This window comes from Choloepus didactylus, chromosome 6 (genome assembly GCF_015220235.1).
Source record: "Choloepus didactylus isolate mChoDid1 chromosome 6, mChoDid1.pri, whole genome shotgun sequence".
NCBI classification, from domain to species: Eukaryota; Metazoa; Chordata; class Mammalia; order Pilosa; family Megalonychidae; genus Choloepus; species Choloepus didactylus.
In genome coordinates, this window is record NC_051312.1 from 98,850,394 (window position 1) to 98,865,871 (window position 15,478).

The 15,478-nt window shown below is 36.6% G+C and overlaps 1 protein-coding gene across 16 annotated transcripts in view; it reads right to left on the reverse strand.

Moving 5' to 3' along the window:
• The window catches only part of DLG2 (discs large MAGUK scaffold protein 2), a 2,332,374-nt gene that overhangs the window by 286,551 nt on the left and 2,030,345 nt on the right, over nucleotides 1-15,478 (reverse strand). For all 16 annotated transcript variants that reach the window (XM_037840899.1, XM_037840898.1, XM_037840904.1 and 13 more), the window contains one exon: nucleotides 8,270-8,372. In XM_037840899.1, the coding sequence (XP_037696827.1) occupies nucleotides 8,270-8,372 (103 nt within the window). The remainder of the gene's footprint in view (nucleotides 1-8,269; nucleotides 8,373-15,478) is intronic.

Genomic DNA, 15,478 nt, shown 5'->3' on the forward strand with positions numbered 1-15,478 from the left:
TGTGGGACACCAGAAGAAAAGAGGAAAGATAAAGACTGGGACTGTATAACTCAGTGAAACCTAGGGTGCTCAACAATTGTGATAAAATATACAAATATGTTTTTACATGAGGGAGAACAAATAAATGTCAAACTTGCAAGGTGTTAAAGATAGGGTGATATTGGGGAAAAGAAATCAACGCAAACTAGAGACTATAGTTAACAGAAACATTGTATTATGCTTCCGTTAAGTAACAAAGGCAATATACCAAAGCTAAATGCATATAAGAGGGGAAATAAGGGAGGGGTATGGGACTCTTGGCATTGGTAATGTTGTCTGACTCTTTTATTCTACTTTAGTTTAATTCTATCTTTCTTTTTGTTGCTTTTTAGCTGTCATTTTTTTTTCTTTCTTTTACTTTTTCTTTTGTCTCCCTCCGTTCTTTGACTCTTCCTCCTTCTTTATGGAAAAAAATGGAGATGTCCTTATATAGATAGTGGTGATGGTGGTGAATACATAAATACATGTATACAGGGAACCACTGATTGTTTACTTAGGACGGAAAGTATGGTGGGAGAACAAAACCGTCTTAAAAAAAAAACGGGTTGATGAAGAAACCTTAAGGGCACTATATTGAGTGAAATAAATCAGACACATAAGGACAAAACAAAACAAAACAAAAAAACTGGAAGAACTAGAAAAAGAAGAGCAAACTAAACCCAAAGCAAGCAGAAGAAAAGAAATAACAAATATTAAAGCTGAGATAACTGAAATAGAAAACAAACAAACAAAAAGCAATAGAAAGAATCAATAAAACCAAAAGTTGGTTCTTTGAAAAGATCAGTAAAGTTGACAAACCTTTAGCCAGAGTGACAAAGAAGAAAAGAGAGAGGATACAAATAACACGAATCAGAAATGAAAACGGTGACATTATTACCAACCCCGCTGAAATAAAAGGGACTATAAGAAGATACTATAAACTACTGTATGCCAGTAAATTAGATAGCCTAGATGAAATGGACAAATTATCAGAAACACACAAACTACCTACATTGACTCAAGAAGAAATAAAAGATCTCAACAAACCAATTACTAGTAAAGAAATCGAATCAGTAATCAAAATCCTCCCAACAATGAAAAGCCCAGGACCAGATGGCTTCACAGGAGTATTCTCCCAGTCATTCCATGAAGACTTAACTCCAATTCTGCTCAAACTCTTCCAAAAAACTGAAGAGGAGGGAACACTCCCTAACTCATTCTAGGAGTCCAATATCACCCACATACCAAAGCCGGCTAAACATACCGCAAGAAAACTACAGACCAATATCTCTTATGAATATAGATGTAAAAATCCTCAACAAAATACTGGCAAATCAAATCCAACAGCATATTAAAAGAATTATACCCCAAGATCAAGTGGGATTCATCCCTGGTATGCAAAGAGGGTCCAACATAAGAAAGTCAGTTAATCTAATACATCACTTTAACAGAACGGCAGAAAAAACCAACATGATCATCTCAATGCAGAAAAGGCATCTGACAAAATATAACACCCTTTCTTGATCAAAACATTTATAACACTAGAAATAGAAGGAAACTTCCACAATGTAAGATCAGGAACAAGATAAGAATGCTCACTGTTACCACTGTAATTGCTGGAACAATTAGGCAAGAAAAAGAAATAAAAGGCATCCAAACTGGAAAGGGAAAAGTAAAATTTTCCCTATTGGCAGATGATATGATCCTATATACAGAAAATCCTGAAAAAACTGCAACAAACTCCTATATCTATTAAATGAATTCAGCAAAGTGGTTTAGTATAAGATCAACACCCCCAAATTAGTAGTGTTTCTATACACAAGCAATGAAGAGTTAGAAGAAGAAATCAGGAAAAAAAATCCATTCACAATAGCAACTAAAAGAATCAAATATCTAGGAATAAATCTAACCAAGGATGTAAAGGACTTGTACAAAGAAAGCTACAAAATATTGCTAAAAGAAATTTTAAAAGACTTAAATAAATAGAAGGGCATTCATGTTTATGGATTGGAAGACTACATATCATTAAGATGTCATTACTACCTAAAGCAATTTATAGATTTAATGCAATCCCAATCAAAATTCTAACAACCTTCTTTGTAGAAATGGAAAAGCCAATCGTCAAATTTATATGGAAGGGTAAGGGGCCCTAAATAGCTAAAGCCATTTTGAAAAAGGAGAATGAAGTTGGAGGACTCCCACTTTCTGGTCTTAAAACTTATTACAAAGTCACAGTAATCAAAATCAGCATGGTACTGACACTAGGACAGACTATAGACCAATGGAATAGAATTGAGAGTTCAGAAATAAACCCTCGCATTTATGGAGAAGTAATTTTTGACTAAACTACAGTGGGGGAAAGAATAGTCTTTTCAACACATGGTGCTGGGATAATTGGTTCAAAAGAAGGAGAAGGAGGAGGAGGAAGAGGAGGAGGAGGGGAGGGGGAGGAGGAGGGGGAGGGGGAGGGGGAGGATGCCTATCTAAAACTGTATACAAAAATCAACTCAAAATGGATGAAAGAGCTTAATATAAGTGGTAGAATGACCAAACTCCTAGAAGAAAACCTAGGGAAGCATCTTCAGGACCTTATGTTAGCCAATGAGTTCTTAGACTTGACACCCAAAGCATAGGCAACAAAAGAAAAAAATACATAAATGGGGCCTCATCAAAATCAAACACTTTTGCAACTCAAAAGATTTCATTGTGAAAGTAAAACAACCTACACAATGGGAGAAAGTATTTGGAAGCCACATATCCAATAAAGATTTAATCTCCAGAATACATAAAGAAATCCTTCAACTTTCAACAAAAAGACAAACAACCCAATTAAAATACGAACAAAAGACTTGAAAGACATCTCTCCAAAGAAGATATTCATGGCCAGAAAGCACATGAAAAAATGTTCAACATTATTAGCTATCAGGGAAATGCAAATCGAAACTACACTGAGATACCATTTAACAATCATTAGAATCGCTGCTATTTAAAAAAATGGAAAATAACAAGTGTTGAACAGGATGCAGAGAAATAGGGACACTCATTCATTGCTGGAGGCAATGTAAAATAGTGCAGCCATTGTGGCAGACAGTTTGGCAGGTCTTCAGAAAGCTAAGTATGGAACTATCATATGACCTGGCAATCGCGCTACTAGATACTACTAGATATGTACCCCAAAGGACTGAAAGTAGGGCCTGGAATAGATATTTGCATACCTATGTTCATAGTGGCTTTATTCACAATTACCAAAAGATGAAAATAACTCAAGTGTCCATCAACCCAATGAATGGATAAATAAAATGTAATGGAATATTATTCAGTTGTATAAAGGAATGAAATTTTGATACATGCATCAACATGGATGAATGTTGAATGAAATAAGCCAGACACAAAAGGACAAATATGGTATGATATCACTGATTTAAAACAATTAGAATAAGCAAATTCGTACAGTCAAAATTTAGAATATGGGTTACCAGGGGATGGGGTGGAGATAGGGAAAGGGAAGTTAAGGCTTAACATACACAGGTTCCTATTTGGAACGATGGAAATGTTTTGGTCATGGATGGTGGTGATGGTAGCACAACATTGTGAATGCAACTATCAGCACTGAAATATATGTCTGAATATGATTAAAAGGGGAAATGTTAGATTGTATATGTGGTAACTGAATTAAAATTTCAAAAAAAAATCCATGGAACTACACTACAGAAACAGTGAACCTTAAGTTAAACCATGGACTTTAGTTAATAATGCAGTTATAAAAATGCGCTATCATCAATTGTAACTAATGCTCCACACCAGTGCAAGGTGTTGTTGGTGGGGAGGTGTACGGGAATCTTGTATTTTATGCATGATTGTTCTATAAACCCACAACTTCTCTAATTAAAAAAAAAACTGAAATAAAATAAAATAAAGTGTGTCAACATACACAAAGTCATACAAATGTATCAACATCAATGTCCAATTCAGGGACTCTTTTACCATGCTTGCATCTAATATCAAAATACCAGGCCATTCATTTACTATTTATTCAGCAAATATTTATTAAGTATCTACAAATAATATTTGCCAAAAAACTGAACATTTTATTTCATACTTCTAAAACAAGAGGAGACCCATTCAATAATTTGTGAATAAAGTATATTAAAATTCACATTGAGCATGATAACACAGGAGATAAAATGAGCAATTGAAGGGTCCCTGCCCTCTAGGAGCTAACTTAAATGGAGAAATGTGCAGACCCTGATAAAGGATACCAGAGGTCTGAAAACAGATCTCAGGAGCTCAGAGAAAGAATCAGTCAACATCAATTTAGCAGATTAAAGATAGCTTCATGGTGAAATTCATATCTGATGGCCTTCAAGGCAAGTGGTAATCCTATCGGTAGAGAAGGAGAAAAGGAAATTCCAGGTAGAACCCACAGGAGGAAAGGCGCAGAGACACAGGCAGCTCAGGACCAAGTGTAGGAACAAGGAGCAGTTTGGTGCAGACTAGGAGAGTGAAAACAGATGACAGTGGTGGGTGGTGGTAGTGTCACCAGGATGAAGTCTGACCCAGAGGGTTGCTCATTAAAACTTCTAACTTCTGTCTTTGCTTGGGTTGTGCTTACTTTCAGAAAAATATAACTGCAAAGAAGCTAAGCTGCTAAAAACGGCAGCTCCTGCAGCCATCACCTCTCACCCTGCGATGAACCACAAAGTCCTGAGCCAATGACAAAGCAAGAACTCATCTCAATGCTAACCTTAAGTTTCTGCCTTGCCGTAACCAGGGAAGTCCCCTTCCCGGAGCCTGTGCACTAAGCACTCAACCCTGACCTTACTTTACCTTTGCTCATATAGTAAATTCTACACCTCGGGTGAGATTTAAATGCCATTTTCTGAACATGATATATGCAGAAATGTTCTACATTCTAGCATGTTCTAGCATGACCAGGGACTGTGCATGCTCAAAACCAATTCCTTGAAAAACTGCTTGGATTCTTTAGAAATCTCCTTGCCCACTTGCCCCAACTACATGCATGAGAATTCCATAATCCCCTATAAAAGAATCCCACTTTCCTCCCTTCTGGGAAAACGTATCTTTGGACATAAGTCCACCCTTCTCCATTCCTTGGCCAAAGACGAAAGTGCTGCTTTGCTTTACTAATCCTGGTTTTGTTCTATTGGCATGGGTGACACCAGGCAGGAGACCCATTTTGGAGGATCCAACACAGAGAGAGAGTCGGTAACAGTAGGGTGAGTGGGAAGGAGGCACAGAGACTGCCTGGGACCATATTGTAAAGGCCAAGGAGTTTGTACACAGACACCCTGGGGGGTCATATTTTTATAAATATACTTCTGAAAGCAATGGGGGAAGATAGCTGGGAAGGGCAAGGAAAAGGGTAGATGTTTGTACATATGTAGGGGGTGGGTGGGTGGATTATGTTTCTTCGTGTGACGTGTTATTGGAATAATTTCACTGATTGGATATGGGTAATTAAGGTTTTTATAAGATTTAACTTCTCATAGTGGTGAAATGGAATTATTTCTGGCATATAAGATAATATGACTCTTAAAAAATGAAAATGGCTTCATTATTTTCTTATTATTAATATAATATTATTTCAAAGCAGGGGAAACAATTGGATTAAAAAGATGGTAAAAATTAATCACAATCACATCATCAGACAGAAGCATGGTTTTTATTACTGTTTGAATTGGCTTCAATTCTATACCTTGAACTAGTTGTTGAGTAAGACTGATGATGGATAGAGTAATTCAGACAACTGTAGCCTAGCTCAATTTAAGCAAAGATGAGTATAACAACTTTGGCCTTGCTTTGCTAATTGAAACTTTCCAAGGAAGACATTTATTGCAATATGATGATAATTATAATTTATTGATAAAAGAAGATTACCAATAAAAACATTTGAATGTGACAAAAACATATTCACTGGAAGTCTGGTTCTTGACTGTACCAAAGAGATGTCAATAAAACCTTGTTTAACATGGTCTTAAGAGTGGGGCATCTCATGATTCTAGCACAAATGTAGAGAATCTGGTGAGTTTCCTAATGGAATCTCATGAAATATTCTTCTTTTCACTTGTCACTTTAAAAGCAAATTGTTCATTATTTCCCAAAGATTTTGAATACTTTACATGGTCCTAAATCACCCAAAAAATAATCCAATCAATTTCCCATTCCAAATAACAGTTAAACTAAACTCAGTTACACATAAAGTTTGCAAAGGAACAGAAAAAGATTACTTGATGTTGCCATTACCACATTCCAACTGATTTAAATCAGTGACAAATTAGATACAGTTACACTATTAAAACAGGGAAGTCATACTGTGAATCCTATCTGGCACTCGGAAAGAAGCCTCTGCTTGTTATTGCTGTTATTTGCAGATTTCTTTAGAAATACTTCAAAAATCAATTTATATCATTTATAAGACATGATTTGAATAGACATCTAGATAAAGGATGACTATCTAAAGTAGGTATACAGCTTAAATGAAATCAAGCTATAAGGAAGCTCCAGGAGAAAGCTGAAGATTTATACTGATAAAACTAGGGCATATTTGTCCTTTATTTGTCCTTTATTTATTTAGAGCTGGAAATCATTCCATTCAAGGTTATTTGAATGGCTATCTTCACTATCAAGAGTTCACTATCAAGAGCTCCTAATTGGTGTAACTACGGTTCTAGCCATCTTATCAATCTGCAGAATTGTTTGAGATGAAGTTTTTCAGTAGTAGGAAAACAGTCAGGGACATTTGTGCCATGCCTCAAGTGATGGAGAAGTGAATGGAGTTTGAGACTGAAAGAAAATAGCTATCAAGAAAATGGAAGAATTCCATTAAAAAGTTCTTACTCCTATATGGAATAGAATTGTTAATCAAATTGTGCTGGCCCAGATCCTTTCATTTTCTGTTTTACAGTGAGTAGTTCCGGAGGCACTTATCCGTATTACAACACATTTCTGCTAACAATTAAGCAGAAAGCCTTCCCAAATTTGTCTGGGAAGAGCATGTTTCTTTGATGTTATCATCATCCATCTTTGGCACTCCTGAACTCCCTCTTCTCCATCTCTCTATCCACATGTGGGCTAGGCCAATAGGAAAAATAAACATTTTTATTTAAATTTTGTGTAACCTAATTGCAAATTCTAATTCTAAAGCTAGGAACAAATGAAGATAATATACCATAACTCACAAGGCAAAATGTGTTCACTTTTGCATGGAATATGTGACTGGCCATCATTAGTGGTAAAATCTAAGATGAACAGGCAAGACACAAATCTCAATTTTTAAAACAGCAACAGAGCAACTGATTTAAGAAAGAATCAGGCCAAAAGCCAAAGGAGCACTTTATACCCACACGCACAGAGGCTCTTCCTTGATGGCTTCTTTCATCTTCATCTTCAGCTACTTAATACTCCTCTCTGCTAGTTATGTGGGCCAAAAATTAACTACATTTCTTGAAGACAGAAGCATGATCCTCTGTCTTTTGCACAAGATCTAGCCCACAGTGGTACGTTGAACTAGTTTTCATTAACCAAGGATTTGCTAAGAAACCACCCACACAACAGGTATCATGCCAGTTGTCTCATTGAGCCTTATTCTGATCACAGAAACAGATGTTTAAACAAACCAAAGAGCAGGGTATAGCTAATCCAATTTAGGATATCTCAAGTCTAAATTGGCAAATCCAATTTATGACATCTCACCAAATCTCAGAGTTTACAGTGATTTATCCCAAATATGAGATAGTACAGCAGAAAACAGGGGTGGGGTGGGGTGGGGAACTGCATCAAGGACATCCCAAAGCCATGTTAGTTTTAATAAGATTTAAGCTAATGCTACAAGGAAAGAATATGGACTACTGATCATGGTCTATTTCTGTACAAGAAATCTCTCCCCCTTCCTAAATTTTAATTAATTGTTTTGACAATATCCACTATTAATCTAAAGTGTATACCAGATAAGAATGCAAATTAAATAAAGGTGATGCTGGTTGCTATTTATTTGAATTCATATTTTTAAACAGGTCTTTTTAACTGCTTGAGTTTTTCCTGGACAATTAAGGGTCACAAAGCCTCTTGTTTCTTGGATAAGAATCATGAATTTTTCACTACATGAGCTTTGTTGATAATTATTTTAAAAAACAATTATTGGTAGAAACTCTGGTTAACATAAATTATCAGAAATGTGGGTGCACATTCACACAAGAATACATCAGAGCATTATAAGTGGATTTCAACTGACCTTCAGGTTGGTATTGTGCTATAATCGTCACCGTCTGTCCAGCCCCTTTTAGTGCAGCAGCTGCCTGCTCATGGGATGCTCCACGGAGGTCAATTCCATTCACCTAAAAGACAGGAAGCCAGAGAATTTTGGTGAGGCATATCATTCCTATAGAAGAAAAAGGGTTCTGAAAGCTGAGAGGCTGCTTGAGTAAGGCAATGTCAACATGCCTCAAGCCCCCTCATGTCCTACCCAAGTGTTTGACAGTTAACTTAGCAAGTTTCATGCTCCTGATTAGTTAGCCGAGGCATGAGATTTCTTCTGGTGGTGTATGTCATGGTTTGGCCAGATTGGAAACTTTTGTCTACCCATCTTCGTAAGGATTTTATTGTGTGCATTTAATATGCCTCTGTGAGTTTTCTAGCTTCCAGTAGACAGGAGCCTTCAAAATTAGAGGGAAAACAGGGTAATAAAGAGAGACACTCGTAATGGACACGGACAAGTATGTGCTGACAGATTAATATATTCAGATGAGGTTTTGGGGAGGCTATGGAATGGGACTGGCTGCCTGCCAAATCCTTCTCTTTGGTCAATGGCCTGGTCCTGTCATCCTGAGCTTGGTTAGACAGCCCTGAGGCTTGTTCCAAAATAAATTTGACTGCCCCATTTCTCATGCATAATTCCAGAACGAATCCTGACAAAATGAAATACAGAATGCCTGGAGTTTATGTTGCTTTTGCTGTTTTGGGGCCTAAGCCAAAAGAAAAACAGAACATCAGAAAAACAAGCACAAAACTCTGCCAGGAAAAAAAAAATCATGCTTCAATTGAATTAAATGAGAAGCAAAACCAAAAATCTTTCTTGAATCAATACAATCTAAGCCAACACAAAATAACTGCTGAGTGTTCTCCAAAGATAGGGCCTAGTATCTTCCCAGGAGAGGGGCAGTGGGTGGGAAACCAAGGTGCACAAGACAAACCCCCAAGAAGCTTTTTTGCTTGCACTGAACACAAAGTAAGTCCAGTGTTCTAATTTACATAAAGGCAGGTTTTTGCAGATGGTGTCAGAATTCCACTTCTTTTATAAAGGGCAGATAGTTAAAGCCCATGAAAGAAAAGTAAGGGAACTTACCAGCTTATCTATATGTAAAATATATAATCTTATCATTTTGCCTCTTTTTGATCCACCTTGACAGTGATGTGGGTGGTGAGTGGGGGTTTACTTTGTTTCCCCAAAAGGTGTGGCACATCTTCAATACACATCCTAGGCCTCTCACAATAACTTTGTTAGTGTCTCATTAGTCACTTTTATAAATTTCCTTGCCTCTCTTCTGGCTTTCTATTCTGGTAAACTCCTTATAACATTGATTGCACAGTAACACTGGGAAGTCCTTTGAGCTAGCCAGGGCTGGCCTGGCTGTGCCAAACTCACCAGCTGAGTCACTGTCCTATCACCTTTCTGAGCCTCAATTTTCTTCCTTCTCAGAAGGAAGAGACTGTTAGGCTATTTGAATCTAAAGCCCCCTTAAACTATAAAATTCCAGATCTTTTCCTTGGTAGATGACAGTCATTTCAGAGACTGTCCAGGACTTGATGAGTCAGAAGTACGACTCAGAGAGCTGGAAGAGACAGGAAAGGTAATTTGATCCAGGACCCTTCCTACAGGAAGCTGAATTGAAAACTTATGCGCCAATCATGGTAAATAAATTCTAATGTTTCTGTCTCCAATCCCAGAAGTAACAACTGCTAGCCTGTGTATACTTTTTAGAAATTTACTAAATGCACATACAAGCATATAACTTTATTTGTAATTCAGTTTGTCTTTCTTTACGTATATTTTAATATATTATCTCCCTTTATTTAAAAGAATAGGGTCATACCATATATACAATTATATAACTTATTTTTGTTTTGCTTTTCATTTAACAAGATATTTGATCATCTTTCATATTATTCTACTTGATCCTTTTTTAATGGGAGTCTAGCATTTCACATGCTGGCATTTTGCAACCAGATTCCTATTGATGGTTGTTTCCAGACTTTTCCTACAACAAATAGTGCCATAACGTGTATCTTTGTGCATATATCTTTGTGTACTTATGAAGTGTTTCTGAAGGACAAATTCCTTGGAAATGGACTTCCTAGGTCAAAGGATGTATGCATTATCTGTGGCTTTCAATTTGCTATTGCACATTTTAAAAATAATTACTTGTTCATTATACAACAGAAATTAGTAAAGAAGAAAACAAAAACATGCCATATTGCATTGCTCAGGTAAGATGTATTGATATAAAAAATCAAATGAACATATGCTCATAATGAACCATACATGAAAATTAAAACAAGTACAGAAAGAGATAAAAATAAAAGGTTCCCCTTCTCTCTATTTTCTCTCCCCAAATGATCATGTTGACGGATTCTTGTGTATATTGCCAATTTATTTTTTGTTATGAATATATGCAGGTTTAAAAATATATACCTTTAAAATTTTATAAAATAAGATCATACTTTATACATCACTTTATACTGTGATTCTCCTTACTTACTAATATATTTTCAAGAGCTTTTCCCATTCATATATTCAAACACATTGATCTCATTCTTTTTTTTTTTTTTTTTTTTAATCATCATTTTATTGAGATATATTCACATACCACGCAGTCATACAAAACAAATTGTACTTTCGATTGTTTACAGTACCATTACATAGTTGTACATTCATCACCTAAATCAATCCCTGACACCTTCATTAGCACACACACAAAAATAACAAGAATAATAATTAGAGTGAAAAAGAGCAATTGAAGTAAAAAAGAACACTAGGTACCTTTGTCTGTTTGTTTGCTTCCCCTACTTTTCTACACATCGATCCATAAACTAGACAAAGTGGAGTTTGGTCCTTATGGCATTCCCAATCCCACTGTCACCCCTCATAAGCTACATTTTTATACAACTGTCTTCGAGATTCATGGGTTCTGGGTTGTAGTTTAATAGTTTCAGGTATCCACCACCAGCTACCCCAATTCTTTAGAACCTAAAAAAGGTTGTCTAAAGTGTGCGTAAGAGTGCCCACCAGAGTGATCTCTCGGCTCGTTTTGGAATCTCTCTGCCACTGAAGCTTATTTCATTTCCTTTCACATCCCCCTTTTGGTCAAGAAGATGTTCTCCATCCCACGATGCCGGGTCTACATTCCTCCCCGGGAGTCATATTCCACGTTGCCAGGGAGATTCACTTCCCTGGGTGTCTGATCCCACGTAGGGGGGAGGGCAGTGATTTCACCTTTCAAGTTGGCTTAGCCAGAGAGAGAGGGCCACATCTGAGCAACAAAGAGGCATTCAGGAGGAGACTCTTAGGCACAAATACAGGGAGGCCTAGCCTCTCCTTTGCAGCAACCGTCTTCCCACGGGTAAAACTTATGGTAGAGGGCTCAACCCATCAAACCACCAGTCCCCTATGTCTGTGGTCATGTTAGCAACCATGGAGGTGGGGTAGGCGAATACCCCTGCATTCTCCACAGGCTCCTCAAGGGGGCACTACATCTTTTTTTTTTTTTTTTCCTTGTTTGTCTTTTTTCTTTTCTTTTTTTTTTTTTTTAACTTTCCCTTCTTTTTTCAAATCAACTGTATAAAAAAAAAGTTAAAAAGAAAACAAACATACAATAAAAAAACATTTCAAAGAGACCATAGCAAGGGAGTAAGAAAAAGACAACTAACCTAAGATAACTGCTTAACTTCCAACATGTTCCTACTTTACCCCAAGAAAGTTACATAATATAGCAACATTTCAGTGAACTTGTTCCTACTACATCCATCAGAAATTAACAGACCATAGTCATTTCTGGGCATCCCCAGAACGTTAAATAGCTTATCTGTTCTTCTTGGATTATTGTTCCCCCTTCCTTAATTGCTCTCTACTGCTAGTTCCCCTACATTCTACATTATAAACCATTTGTTTTACATTTTTCAAAGTTCACATTAGTGGTAGCATATAATATTTCTCTTTTTGTGCCTGGCTTATTTCGCTCAGCATTATGTCTTCAAGGTTCATCCATGTTGTCATATGTTTCACCAGATCGTTCCTTCTTACTGCCGCGTAGTATTCCATCGTGTGTATATACCACATTTTATTTATCCACTCATCTGTTGAAGGACATTTGGGTTGTTTCCATCTCTTGGCAATTGTGAATAATGCTGCTATGAACATTGGCGTGCAGATATCTGTTCGTGTCACTGCTTTCCGATCTTCCGGGTATATACCGAGAAGTGCAATCGCTGGATCGAATGGTAGCTCTATATCTAGTTTTCTAAGGAACTGCCAGACTGACTTCCAGAGTGGCTGAACCATTATACAGTCCCACCAACAATGAATAAGAGTTCCAATTTCTCCACATCCCCTCCAGCATTTGTAGTTTCCTGTTTGTTTAATGGCAGCCATTCTAACCGGTGTTAGATGGTATCTCATTGTGGTCTTAATTTGCATCTCTCTAATAGCTAGTGAAGCTGAACATTTTTTCATGTGTTTCTTGGCCATTTGTATTTCCTCTTCAGAGAACTGTCTTTTCATATCTTTTGCCCATTTTATAATTGGGCTGTCTGTACTATTGTCATTGAGTTGTAGGATTTCTTTGTATATGCAAGATATCAGTCTTTTGTCAGATACATGGTTTCCAAAAATTTTTTCCCATTGAGTTGGCTGCCTCTTTACCTTTTTGAGAAATTCCTTTGAGGTGCAGAAACTTCTAAGCTTGAGGAGTTCCCATTTATCTATTTTCTCTTTTGTTGCTTGTGCTTTGGGTGTAAAGTCTAGGAAGTGGCCTCCTAATACAAGGTCTTGAAGATGTTTTCCTACATTATCTTCTAGGAGTTTTATGGTACTTTCTTTTATATTGAGATCTTTGGTCCATTTTGAGTTAATTTTTGTGTAGGGGGTGAGGTAGGGTTCCTCTTTCATTCTTTTGGATATGGATATCCAACTCTCCCAGCCCCATTTGTTGAAAAGACCATTATGGCTCAGTTCGGTGACTTTAGGGGCCTTATCAAAGATCAGTCGGCCATAGATCTGAGGGTCTATCTCTGAATTCTCAATTCGATTCCATTGATCTATATGTCTATCTTTGTGCCAGTACCATGCTGTTTTGGCAACTGTGGCTTTATAATAAGCTTCAAAGTCAGGGAGTGTAAGTCCTCCCACTTCGTTTTTCTTTTTTAGAGTGTCTTTAGCAATTCGAGGCATCTTCCCTTTCCAAATAAATTTGATAACTAGCTTTTCCAAGTCTGCAAAGTAGGTTGTTGGAATTTTGATTGGGATTGCATTGAATCTGTAGATGAGTTTGGGTAGAATTGACATCTTAATGACATTTAGCCTTCCTATCCATGAACATGGAATATTTTTCCATCTTTTAAGGTCCCCTTCTATTTCTTTTAGTAGAGTTATGTAGTTTTCTTTGTATAGGTCTTTTACATCTTTGGTTAAGTTGATTCCTAGGTACTTGATTTTTTTAGTTGCTATTGAAAATGGTATCTTTTTCTTGAGTGTCTCTTCAGTTTGTTCATTTCTAGCATATAGAAACATTACTGACTTATGTGCATTAATCTTGTATCCCGCTACTTTGCTAAATTTGTTTATTAGCTCTAGTAGGTGTATCGTTGATTTCTCAGGGTTTTCTAGATATAAGATCATATCATCTGCAAACAATGACAGTTTTACTTCTTCTTTTCCAATTTGGATGCCTTTTATTTCTTTGTCTTGCCGGATTGCCCTGGCTAGCACTTCCAGCACAATGTTGAATAACAGTGGTGACAGCGGGCATCCTTGTCTTGTTCCTGATCTTAGATGGAAGGCTTTCAGTCTCTCACCATTGAGTACTATGCTGGCTGTGGGTTTTTCATATATGCTCTTTATCATGTTGAGGAAGTTTCCTTCAATTCCTACCTTTTGAAGTGTTTTTATCAAAAAGGGATGTTGGATTTTGTCAAATGCTTTTTCAGCATCTATTGAGATGATCAATTGATTTTTCCCTTTCGAGTTTTTAATGTGTTGTAATACATTGATTGTTTTTCTTATGTTGAACCATCCTTGCATGCCTGGAATGAACCCCACTTGGTCATGGTGTATGATTTTTTTAATGTGTCTTTGGATTCGATTTGCAAGTATTTTGTTGAGGATTTTTGCATCTATATTCATTAGGGAGATTGGCCGGTAGTTTTCCTTTTTTGTGGCATCTTTGCCTGGTTTTGGTATTAGATTGATGTTAGCTTCATAAAATGAGTTAGGTAGTGTTCCATTTTTTTCAATGTTTTGAAAGAGTTTGAGTAAGATTGGTGTCAGTTCTTTCTGGAAAGTTTGGTAGAATTCCCCTGTGAAGCCATCTGGCCCTGGGCATTTATTTGTGGGAAGATTTTTGATGACTGATTGGATCTCTTTGCTTGTGATGGGTTGGTTGAGGTCTTCTATTTCTTCTCTGGTCAGTCTAGGTTGTTCATATGTTTCCAGGAAATTGTCCATTTCTTCTACATTATCCAGTTTGTTGCCATACAGTTGTTCATAATATCCTCTTATAAGTTTTTTAATTTCTTCAGGATCTGCAGTTATGTCAACTTTTTCATTCATTATTTTGTTTATATGGGTCTTCTCTCTTTTTGATTTTGTCAGTCTAGCTAGGGGCTTGTCAATCTTGTTGATCTTCTCAAAGAACCAACTTTTGGTGATATTTATCCTTTCTATTGTTTTTTTGTTCTCTATGTCATTTATTTCTGCTTTAATCCTTGTTATTTCTTTTCTTGTACTTGGTTTAGGATTGGTTTGCTGTTCATTTTCTAGCTTCTTCAGTTGATCCATTAGTTCTTTGATTTTGGCTCTTTCTTCCTTTTTAATATATGCATTTAGTGCTATAAATTTCCCCCTTAGCACTGCTTTTGCTGCATCCCATAGGTTTTGGTATGTTGTGTTCTCATTTTCATTCGTCTCTATATATTTAGCAATTTCTCTTGCTATTTCTTCTTTAACCCACTGATTGTTTAGGAGTGTGTTGTTTAACCTCCAGGTATTTGTGAATTTTCTAAGTCTCTGATGGTTATTGACTTCTAATTGTATTCCATTGTGGTCAGAGAATGTGCTTTGAATAATTTCAATCTTTTTAAATTTATTGAGGCTTGTTTTATGTCCCAGCATATGATCTATTCTGGAGAAAGTTCCGTGAGCACTAGAAAAGTATGTGTATCCTGGTGATTT